The 12,369-nt window shown below is 40.4% G+C and overlaps 1 protein-coding gene and 1 long non-coding RNA gene across 5 annotated transcripts in view; one reads left to right on the top strand and one right to left on the bottom strand.

The window, feature by feature from the left end:
* LOC144379570 (uncharacterized) overlaps positions 1-4,076 on the bottom strand; it is a 151,724-nt gene extending 147,648 nt beyond the window's left edge. The window contains exon 1 of the long non-coding RNA XR_013442775.1: positions 3,760-4,076. This is a non-coding gene — a long non-coding RNA (uncharacterized LOC144379570). The remainder of the gene's footprint in view (positions 1-3,759) is intronic.
* The window catches only part of GLCCI1 (glucocorticoid induced 1), a 110,702-nt gene continuing 101,154 nt past the window's right edge, over positions 2,822-12,369 (top strand). For all 4 annotated transcript variants that reach the window (XM_078059294.1, XM_078059295.1, XM_078059296.1 and 1 more), the window contains exon 1: positions 2,822-3,795. In XM_078059294.1, coding sequence (XP_077915420.1) covers positions 3,345-3,795 — 451 coding nt within the window. In that variant the 5' untranslated portion in view covers positions 2,822-3,344. The remainder of the gene's footprint in view (positions 3,796-12,369) is intronic.

Below are 12,369 nucleotides of genomic sequence, written 5' to 3' on the forward strand. Positions count from 1 at the left end.
ATTTAATCCAAAATATGTCCATTACTGTATATGAACTAAGAAGTAAATATAATAGAACTTTACCTCAAATGAGCTAATGGTGGATTTCTGTCCCACAGACAGCCAAGACATAAGGCTACTGGGAACAAAGGTGGTTCCTATGCCACCAAATTGTTTTTTCAATGTTGTTTTCTTCTAGACAGGGCAACATAGGAAAGAGATCATTACTAACATCAAGTCTCCTATAGAATTTGCAGAGATTGTCCCACTTATATTCAACCAATAGAAATAATCTGCTCTGGACCTTTCTATCCCATAGCTAGCACAGTAGTATAACAGTGCCCCGCTAGCCAAGCAACCCACACCTCCTTCCAAAGGTTTTCCAGTTTCCTGAGGAGAACATGTTCCTAAAGTTTCTGTTATGCCCTGAGAGCCTACTCTCATCCTTGATAAGAATAAAACATTATTAAGAACTCAACAAATGGATATTTGAAAGCAGGGTTTAGTTTATTTTAGCCCATCTTTGATTTGTTTGGAGCCTGAATTCCTTACACATGAAGATCAGTACTTATTTTGCAAGAATAAAGGTTTAAGAGACGATCAAGATTTCTTTAGCAAAGAGAAGCTGATTGAACATCCAAATAGGTCATGATGACTTATAAGTAACTGAAAATAGGATTTTAATGTCATAGTAGTTCTCTCTGTGGGTTGTTTAGATTTGCTTTAGATGCCTGATTTAATTGGCTATGGTAAATTTGAAAGACATAGAAAGCCTTTAAAATATGGCTAGGTATGTGGTTTTAGATCCAAATCAAGTATTGATCATTATGACTGTGGCTTGGTATAAATTTAGAATTATTGTAATCTAATGTGTTGAGGTTGTTCCATACTTATATTTAGGAGTGGCCAGAGAGGACATTTCTATAATGAAACTATGCTGTAATCAAATCAACAACTTAGTAATTTACTAGCTTTTTTTTAACTTCACATATTTTAATCTTTCAAGATTTTTGTGATATTCTAAAAAAGTCATTGCAAAGAAGCTACTTGCTTTTTCCTCATAAAAGAATGCAATTTCCTAATTAATGAAGAGTCTTTAATTTTAGATGGAAAAACTAACACAATAGATCAATTACACCAAATTTAAAAGAGAATTTACTGTATGTATAACTAAAATACATGTTATTGTGGGAAGAAAAACATATAGGTAGTGGCTATCTTCACTTGTAAAATTTCTTTTGAACTAATGGGAACTTATCTCACACTCATGGACTGTTGTAAATACTCTACCAATCACGTAGTCCACAGCTTTAAGCTGTGATGTGCTAGAACAGAGGGCTTACTCACAGATTCAAGTTAGTTCACCTAGGTTGGATTCTTAGCTCCCCACTTACTAGCTAAATAATCTCAGGCAAGACATTTAACTTTTTTGTGCTTTAGCTGAGAACATATCTACCTTGTGGATTATAGTAGAGCTCAATGAGTTAACACATAAAACATTCTTAGACCAGTGGCTGGCACGTGATGAACGTTCATTAAATGTTAGCTATTATTCTAGTGTGTGATAAAGTGAGGAACTACCACCATTCTTAATGGGAAGTACTGGATGCAATTCTTGAATCTTTACTGGGTTTCATCTACTTTTTATAGAAGCTAGTATGCTTTTTGGACTGAGAGCACAAGGAAGCAGAGAGGGATGACTCCTCTAAGTGAAACTAAACCCTGCATATAGTGCCTAAAATCAAAGGAAACTTGTCAGTGTGGGCAGACACCAAGAGTAGACCAATCTGAAAACCCACTTCTCTCTCATTATCTCATGGAAATTAATAGAGAGTATCTGATGTAGACCCTTAAATTAACTGTTCCTGCATAAGGTTTATTTATTTTTTTTCTGCATAAGGTTTAAAACCTTGGTTTACTATGGGGTAAACTTAGGTTTTTGATAGTCATCCAAAATCTTCATATCTCTTCAGTCTCACTGCAGAATAAAAACTAAATTTACCACAGTGGATTGTTACATTAAGTCTGGTATTTATTTCTCCCAAGAGGCCATCTGCTTCTGGGGAAAGGCAACAGGGTGCCCTCCATTAATATATCTAACTGATGGTGTAATGATGTACAATTCCTTGTTAACCCTTGCAATTCAGTTATTGTCTTGGAACCTAAGATTGGATTCTCTTTTCACTGCATAACTACAAATCTAAGGATAGACTTTTATAAAAATATTGGCCCCTGGTTCAGTCCAGCTTCTAGACTTTGCTTCTGATGCCTTGAAGTTCTTTTGATCCATTAGTCAGTCTACTTGCCACAAAAACTCAAATTACTATAGTTAGAGGGGAAGGGATGGATTCTTCTGGTTCCAACTAAAACGTCCCAACAGAACAGGTGTACTTGCAAAGTAAAGTTAGCCTTAAGTGTCGTCTATCTCAAGTTGTACAATCGGCGCAGGAGGGTGGAGCCCTCGCAACTGGCTTACCGGGGTGTGCGTGTCTCTTTGGGTGTCGGGGCACACGCAGGACACGCACGGACCCACTTTCCTACGGCAGCCCAATCAAACTCTCGCTCTCACCTCAAAGGCTGTCAACTCTCACGCCTCTCCCTGCGTGCACAGCCAGCCCCCTCCTCACTCTTCTACTCCCTCACGCCCCGCCTCCAAAGAAGCACGCACCACTCTCATTGGCAAGTGCTCCGCTCACTCCTACTCCTCAACCAATCACTCGAGTTCTGGTGGAGAGCGGCGGAGCCAATGGGAATGCTCGTTGAGGCAGCTGCCGGGTCCGAGGGCCGGGAGGCGGTGCCGGGGGCGGGGTGCGGGTGGGGAAATCAGTTGCCATTTGGAGTGAGGAGCAGGCGGAGGCGGCGGCGGCGGTGTTTGCGGTGGCGCGGGATCCGCGGAGAGCGAGACACCTCGAGGCCCTTTCCTCCTGTCCCGATCCCCAGAAGCAGGGGTCCGGGCCCTCCCTGCAGTTGCTGGGCGATCCCGCGCGTGCAGCCCTGCGAGGCAGCGAGCGGCCCCCGAGGCTGCGTGATCCGGACTGTTGCCCCTCTCCCCTGTCAGCGCGATGCCCGGGGCGGCGGCGGCTCCGGGCTCCTCGCGGCCCCGGCCGTGACCGCCACACCGAGCACGGCCCGCCGGTTGGGGCCGTTGGGCGTTTGTTTTCGCAGCCTTCCCCTCCCCCCCTCGCCGAGGCGGCGGGGGTGCGCGTTGGGAAGGGGGAGCCGAGAGACTCCTCCTCCTCCCCGATACCCCCGCCCCTCCCCCTTACACACTCGCACGCACTATCGCGCCGGCTCCCACACGCTCGCGCGCCTCCCGCTCTGCGCCTCCGTGTCGGCCGGCGTCGTCCCGGGCCCTCGGAGCCACCATGTCCACTGCCTCCTCCTCCTCCAGTTCTTCTCAGACCCCTCATCCCCCGCCGCAGAGGATGCGGCGCAGCGCCGCGGGCTCCCCGCCCGCCGCCCCCTCCGCCGGCAACGGGAACGGTGCGGGCGGCGGCGTGGGTTGCGCCCCGGCTGCGGGAGCCGGCCGGCTGCTGCAGCCCATCCGCGCCACGGTGCCCTACCAGCTCCTGCGGGGCAGCCAGCACAGTCCCACGCGCCCACCCGCCGCCGCCGCCGCCGCCTCGCTGGGCAACCTCCCGGGGCCCGGCGCGGCCCGCGGCCCCAGCCCGCCCAGTCCGACGCTGCCGCCGGCCGCAGCCGCGGCCCCGACCGAGCAGGCGCCGCGGGCCAAGGGCCGCCCGAGACGGTCCCCCGAGAACCACCGGAGGAGCAACTCACCTGAGAGACGGAGCCCCGGCTCGCCCGTGTGCAGAGGTAGCGAGCCCAACCCTTCCGTCCTCCCGGGCTGCGTCTTCCCCGACGGTTCCCTCCGTGGAAACTTCAGCCTCTCCGGGCTTCTCTTTGCTAGTGCATTATCGAAGGTGTGAAAGTGGCTTTGGGAATCTCACCTCCCTGCGGTCGTTGCGGGGCTTGGAGGAGCGAACTGAAAAGCAACTTTTATTTGACCCACATGCCGCCCCTCAGATTTTATCTTCCATCACTCGCCTGCATCGAAAGGTTTTTCAGTTTGTGAGCTGATTAGCTCACTCATGTGTTTGCTGTTGGTAGCAGGGGAAGGAGGAGCTGGGCGAAACACTTAAAAATACACGCACACAAACTCTGGCAGCCGATAAGGTGGTGGTTGTAATCCACAGCCTCTTTGTGCTTTCCTACAAAGTTCCTAACGTGTCTGTGACTACTGGGATATATATATTTCTTCTTTTTTGGAAGGGTGATGGCATTAGTTATGAGGATATCTGTTGGATGTGTAGAAGAGACAGTTTTGGATATGCAATTGGAGTGTATAGTGTTTTGGTGGGGTTTTTTTTTTTTTTTTTTTGGTCTCTTTTTTCCTACTTTATATAGTCATATGCATCAGAGCAGTACTTCGCTGAAAATCGTCTATGCCCAACTCAAGATTTTCATGGTAAATTTCTGAAGACCTATTTGTGGAGTGTGCTCACTTTTTCCTTCCATATTTAAGGACACTTAACAGTTCAGTTGAGCTGTTAAAGGATCTCAAGTTTCTTTTTTGTTAGGTGTCAAAGGTAATGGTGAGCTAGTGGATGCTGTCGGCTTCCCTTAATGTTTTGTGTTTTGGTTTGGTTTTGTTTATGTCTGGGGACACAGTGCATGATCTAGTTGGGTCCTGGGGGAGAAAAGGAAGATTAGCCAAAACAGGGACTTAAAGCTCATAAGGGAGAGTGGTGTAGCTAATATAATTAGATACCAGGGTAGAGCTACAGATGCTGCTGCTGCAGCAGCATTGTGGAGACAACTGATCATACCGAGTGGAAAACTCTCTGCTTGGAAGGGAAACACTGTGGAGCTCTGTACGTTGATGTGGTATGTGGAAATTTTTTTTTTTTAATGGAGCTTTTTAATGAAAGACCTAGACTTGGAGAAAGTGATTATGTTATGATGGATTGCAGTTTTGGTGGTGGTGTTTTTTTAATATTTCTGGCTGGTAATTAGCATGTTGCTAAGGCACTTGTTTTCAGACCACTTGATGGTGTGGCAGAGTAGGATGTAGTGCAGTGGTATGTGTACATGAGCACCAAGAAATACCTCCTGTAATCTGTATGCACCAGGAGGAATTTGCTCCCCCACTCCTCCCCCAGGTCAAGCCAGCTGCTGCAGAAACTGACATCCTCCAGCAAATCCTGAATGAATGAATGAAAACAACGTGATCGCCCTAATAATGACCACAACTGAACACACATCTTTGGCTGTATTTTATAGAAAAGGCCACCATTTTCTAACAGATTAATGCCATATGCAGCTCCCTTGCACATTTTCTGGAGCTATATGAAATGAGAGGTAAAAGAACAAATAGAAGGCAGCAGTTAGAGAAATTTTTGAGTGATTTAACTTCAACAGTGCATAGATTGAGTTTTGGGATTTTCTTTTAGGGACTAATGTAACAGCCATAGAATAAGCATTTCAGACTGTGTACAGAGGGTTTTGTGGGCAAAGTAAGAGTATTTGCTGCAACAATATAATGGCCATCTAGTGCCTCCTCCCCTTTTGTTGATAAACACTAACATCTTACAACACGTCATAGTACAACTTGTTTTTCTGCATCCTTCAAAAGCCTTAATTGCTTAAGAATTACATGGTCCATCATAAAGTAGTTTTAATGAAATTTGTGATCAGGCTTAAACTATCCCCTTTGTTGTAGTGTGGCATATCTGAGTTTAATGCAATTTTAATGTAATCATGATGAAAACACTTCCCTGAGTCTGGTTGTGCAGCAGACAGATTTGCATCACTAGAGAGCTTGTACTGGGAATAGAAGAGGCTTTTCTGCTGTTTTTAACACCAGGTGGTTTTGTCAGTTTCTTACATTTAAGGGATTTTGAATGCAGGCTCTTGAGCCCCCAGTTCCCTGATTATATTACCTTTATGTTACTTCTCCACATCCCGCCTTGCTCCTCTCTACCCATATTAAAACTGTGCAACTAATCTATCCTGTTTAGCCATTTAAAATCCATTCTATGAACATTTGAACATTTTTTCAAACATTATCTACTCAGTTTCTTTTGAATTCTGTGAGGTTCTGACTTCAGTGGATTTTAGCCTCCACAGGTCAAGGCTCCTGCCGCCGCGGCCGCTGCTGCTGCAGACACTGACATCACTATACTGCATGAATGAAAAACAACAACGTGCTCCATTTCTTGCTCTCCACCTCCTTCCTTTTCTGCACACTCCTCTGTGTGTGTGTGTGTGTGTGTGTAAGATGGTGTTACACTGCATTTGAAACTACATTTAAAAATGTTAAATTAAGTAGATGGTGGTTCAAGGGATATGTATGTAGTATAGAGGCATATTGTTTACAAAAAGCTTCAAGTGCTATGAGCATTTAGACCGGAGATGTCATAATTGAGCATTCAGTATTTTTTTTTTTATCTGGACTGGTGGTTATGGAAGAAAATACAGAAGCTTTAAACACTTTTCTTTGTAATTGTTTTACCAAGAAGAAATTATGAAACAACATGATTTCTAAACATGTTGGATCATTATTATTTCCCTCTTAAACATTCTTACTATGCATATTTATGGGGTTAAATCAGTAGTAATAAAGAAAGGATACTCAGATTATTTCACAAAGCTGAGGAAAAGCTGAATTCTGTAAAGAGGTACAATCAAATTTTAATATATTAGTTTATAAAATTCAACAAGATGGCAATTTATTTTTGTAGCACAGTTTTAGATAATTTAAAAGGGTATCAAAACAGAAGACACATACATCTTTACCTGGACTTTTACAAATTAAAACTATCTTGTTTATGCATGTGGATCATATTTTTGTTTGTATTTTTTAAAACTTCAAGGTTTGTTATTTATATTCATTTCTTTACTTCTGCCATTAGCAAAATGTCACCCTCCCCCTTGTTTGGTTCTGAAGGGTCTTGAAGTGGTGAATGACAAGCTGCTGAATGCATCCTCAGGCTCCCTGTGATGTGTTTGTAATAGATGTAAAATCATAAAGTATTATGCAAATAGTTATTTTTTTGTAATGGTAATACATAAAGTCTACCTTTGAAATAAATAGGACAACTCAAATGAGAATATAGCAGGATGTTAGTGTTAAAAATTAATAATCTGTAAGCTAAAATCATATGTAATAACCAAAAGAAAATAAAGTTGTTTTTTTCTGAAACCTCAGAGCAAAACCTATGGATTTAGAAACCTAGCAAATGCTCACAATTTTACTGTGCAAGATAAGATAGTAAGTAGCAGATCCTATTGTGGTTTGTTTTTTTTTTTTAAAGGATTGAGCATTAGGATGAATTATAAATTCTAAAAGATATAAAATCAGTTGCATTAGAGTACTCTGGATGGAGAATACTGCTGATTCTTAAGTGTACCAAATCTAGTTAAAAAAACATGGAAGAGCTTGTAATTTATATGGCTCCTGTTATGGAAAATAGCATGCGTTGATTCCTGGTTTAACATAACATTTATTTAGGCCTAATATGCTAGCAGATTACTAACTAACTCTAGAGTGAAATTTGATTAGAATTTTTCATGATTATTATTGAGAGCTTTATTGTTTTATGCATTAAGAAGTTATGATTATATTTTAAAAGAAAATACAAAGCCAGCCAGCATGTAATGTTGAATGACTTCATGCAATGTGTACGTGTATGTCTTTGTGTTTTAATCCATTAATTTGCTTTCAGTTTTTTAATCTTTTCATTAAATTGCCCCTTTTGAGTCATTTTTATGCTATGCTCAGTTGGTGGAATGCAACATTTTTAATTACTTTTTTCTCCCCTTAGTTTTTGGAGATACTCCGACATTCTCTTCATACAAAGTTACCTCTCAGGGTATTCTTAGAAATTAAAGTCCTTCTCATGGCCCCCTCTTTTAAAATTAATTTTCTTTGAGTGCTTAGAGGAAATTGTTTCAAAGCTTTCCTGTACTTGAGTAAAAATAGTTAAGAGTTGTAGGGTTTTTTGTTTTGTTTTGTTTTGTTTCTAAAATGACAGGTTTCAAATACTGGTTTTTGAGAAAGGTTTTAGGCCTTTGAGAACTACACTAAGTATCAGCAGCATTGATTATTTAGCTTTTCCCATCAGTTATGGTGCATAAGATTTCTAGTTCCCTTAAATAGATAAGTGAAATTATAGGAGTTATTTCTTCTTAAACTACTGTCTTATGTTCAAAGATTATATTCCTCTCAAATAATGTATCCTAAGCATATTGAATATCGTACACCTAAGATATATAAAAGCACCTTGGTCAGTTTAACTGTATGTGTAGTTTTGTGTGTGTATATTGAGCTAAAGATTATTTCATTATTTACAGTACTTATTACAGAAGGACATGTCATTCACTGCAGTGTACATTTCTTCGAGGATTTAATGCAAATTAGGAATTATGCATTGGGAAATGCTGCAGAGTAATGACATCCTTGTGGTCTTTATTTTATTTGTGATAATGCAGACTAAATGTGAATAAGAAAACAAATAATTGGGCTCCATGGCAATGAATAACAATGGAAATAAATGGTAGTGTTCAATAAATGGCTAATAGGAGAAGGTTTTTCTTAAGTCTGAAATTTAAACAAATTTCTAGACACCTGTTTTATCAAAACTTTCACATGTCGCTAATAGTCTGCCAAAGAGTATGTACTGACAGCCATGATATTCTTAATTTTAGTTCAGTCTTTTCTCCAGTGCTTAAAATTGCTGGACACCACCACCAAGACAGGCTTTTCCACAGCACCTGTGCCTGGCGCTGTTGTATTTTGTCTTCAATATATAATTTTGTTATTAAATGATAAGGAAGCCGAATCACTGGTGCTGTTTCTGTCCTTTTATACTTGTATTTTAACAAGAGGTTGATTTTGAGACTGATAGTTTTTTAATTGAGTTTGCCAAAAGTGGAGGAAAGAGAGAACACTACTCACCTATTAATAATGGGGAGCCTGAGGAACTGATGGAAGAGCCAGAAATTCCCTCCACCCTTTATCTGGACCCCTTAAACTGACCATGAGTCCACCCATCATCTGGCTGATTCTAAAAGAGTAAGATTTGTGCTTATTCTGCAAAACAGATTAGAAAGAAAGAAAATAAGGGTTTTCCTTACATTATGAACAATTGTAGAGAAAAATACTTCTCCAGTATTTCGGTTTAGGGACAAACATGGCAGATACCTTTAAGCAGTGTTGTTTACTTCAAAGGAATGTTATTGAGGCAAATAACAGGAGGAGGCAAGTTCATGAATACCTGAGTAACTTCCCCTCTATTATGTTGTGTCTCTAGTTGTAGGTAGAAAGGAAGAAAGCATTTTAGTGCTTTTTTATATACTAGGCAATGTATATGTTCATTTATCAAGAAAGTGCATTTGAAGTGCAAATCTTCTGATTCCAGATCTAGCGTTTATTCCACAAGACTATCCCATTGCTCCTAACTCAAAAAGACTCTGATATTGGTGACCAGCTGTGATTTCTGAGCTAAAAGAATTACTAAAGAATAGGTTTTCTGTTTTCACAGCACTATTACACTTTGCTAGGATGTGCCTTGACATTTTCAGAATGTCTAAACATGTAAGACACAGGATGGTGAATGTAACCGGAATAGAATATATATGGATTGGTCATATTTCTCCATTTGTTCTTAAAAGTATAAGTGTGTGTGAGAGAGGGCAAGAAAGTGAGAAATCCTTCTTCCTGAGGACTCAGGGATATGAACTTGACTGTTTCTGGCCCTCTTCCCATCTAGAATTTGTGCTGTCCTTGAATCATAGTGAGAAGTACTTTTCTCCACGAATGTTAGAAGTTAGTTACACATGGTGGTAAACTAATGAATGCTTCAGGAATCACTAAGCAGAGACTGGTCTCAAGTGATTGTCTCAGCAACTGGTGCTAGGTTAATTGAGCCCTCCCAAGAGCTAAGAAGTTATCACTGCAATTTGTGGGTTTGAACTGTGAACGTTTGTAGCTTAATGAAGTGCCACCATGGTGCACCTTAATGATGGCTCACCAAAAATAAGGATGAATGGAAGAAACTGGTGAAACCCACTATTGTGTGGCAAAATCAGTGTCCAAAATCGTCTTAACAAGTCATTAGAATTAAATCTACTAAACATCTGAATGTTTCATAAACTGCTACAACTTGCTGCCTAGTGTTACTAAAGATCAAATACCTACCACCTACTGACAGTAGTAACTCCTTATTTAGCCATTATAACCACAGGGAGAACTTTTGTGAATAGTCCATATAACTAATTTTAACTTTTACATTACTAAGAAATAAACTTTCTAAAGGTATCATGCACTTGTTTTCTTAAGCAGAACAAACAAGACATAAGTGAACTCTTTGTGGCTTGTTTAGCTTTATTAATACTTATATACCTAACAAAATAATTATTATAGATCGTATTGAATATAAGATTGAATGAGCATTGACTGACAACTAGAGTTGCCCTATAACTGATTCTATAAATTTGCTTTTGGGATTGTCTTTTTTTTTTTTTTTTTAGAGATGGAGAGAGAGAATCTTAAGCAGGTTCCATGCCCGTTGTGGAGTCTGATACAGGGCTCAGTCTCATGACCCTGAGATGAAATCAAGAGTTGGATGCTTAACCCGACTGAGCCACCCAGGTGCCCCGGGATTGTCTTTTTTCTGATGAAAGTGGAATGAAGCAATGTGTGACTACATTATTCCTTAATAGAATAACCTAGCTCTTTTCTCCAGAATAGTCACATTAAAGTCCAGGTTATTTCCTAAATGGTACTATAAGAGTCTTAGAAACAAAAAGGTATACTGGGAAAATATTAAATTTGGAGTTAAGAGACTTGGGTTCTATTTCCAGTTTTAACATTTGACTTACAGCAAGTCACCAATTCTTGACATCTTATTTTCTCTATCTTTAAAGTGAGAGGTGGGGGGGCACCTGGGTGGCTTAGTCGGTTAAGTGTCTTCCTTTGGCTCAGGTCATTATCCCAGGGTCCTGGGATCGAGCCCCACATTGGGCTCTCTGCTCAGCAGGGAGCCTGCTTCTCCCTCTGCCTCTGCCTCTCTCTCTCTCTCTCTCTCTGTCTCTCATGAATAAATAAATAAAATTTTTTAAAAATGAAGTGAGAGGTGGGATTTTTAAGATTTTGGTTAGGTAGAGAAAAAATTCTGAAAGGAAAAGTAAGGTTATTAAACTAGATAATTTTTTTTAAGTATTCCCCCCCAGCTTTATTGAGGTATGACTGAGAAATAAAAATTGTATATATTTAAAGTGTACAGTATGATGGTTTTATCTATGTATACACCATGAAATGATTATCACAGTCAAGCTAATTAACACATCCATCACCTCACATAGTTACTGTTTGTTTTGGTGTACGATGAGAACACTTAAGATCTACTCTTGACAAATTTCAAGTATACAATACAGTATTATTAACTAGAGTCACCGTGCTGTGTAGTATTCATCATTATTTACCCAGAACTTGGTCATCTTATAATTGAAAGTTTGTACCCTTGACCTGTATCTTCCCATTTCTCTCACCTGCAAGACCCTGGAAACCACCACTGTACTCTCTGCTTCTATAAATTTGACTTTTTTACATTCCACTTGTAAGTGAGATCATACAGTATTTGTTTTTCCATGTCTGGCTTATTTTATTTAGTACAGTGTTCTCCAGGTTCATCTGTGTTGCCAGTGGCAGGATTTCCTTCTTTTTTTTTTTTTTTAAGGCTGTATAATATGCGTGCGCGCATGTGTGACATTTTCTTTATCCATTCCTCCATCAATGGACATTTATGTTATTTCTGTATCTTGGCTATTGTGAATAATGCAATGAATGTGGGAGAGCAGATATCTCTTTAAGATACTGATTTCATTTCCTTTGGATGTATATACCCAGAAGAAGGATTGCTGGATCATATGATAGTTCTAATTTCAGTGTTCTGAGGAACCTCTATACTGTTCTTTTTTTCCCTCCAAGATTTTATTTAAATTCAAATTATTTAACATGTAGAGTAGTATTAGTTTTCAGGAATAGAATCTAGTAATTCATCACTTACATATAACACCCAGTGCTCATCACAAGTGCCCTTCTTAATGCCCATCACCCTTTAATACATCCCCCACTCCCCTCCCCTCCAGCAAACCTCAGTTCTCTATCTTTAATAAGAGTCTGTTATGGTTTGCCTCCCTCTCTGTTTTTATCTTATTTTTCCTTCCCTCCCTCTATGTTCATCTGTTTTGTTTCTCAAATTCCAAGATGAGTGAAATCACATGGTATTTGTCTTTCTCTGACTGACTTATTTTGCTTAGCATGATACCCTCTAGTTCTATCCATGTCATTGCAGATGGCAAGATTTCATTCTTTTTGATGGCTGA

The sequence above is a fragment of the Halichoerus grypus genome, chromosome 12, assembly GCF_964656455.1.
Source record: "Halichoerus grypus chromosome 12, mHalGry1.hap1.1, whole genome shotgun sequence".
NCBI classification, from domain to species: Eukaryota; Metazoa; Chordata; class Mammalia; order Carnivora; family Phocidae; genus Halichoerus; species Halichoerus grypus.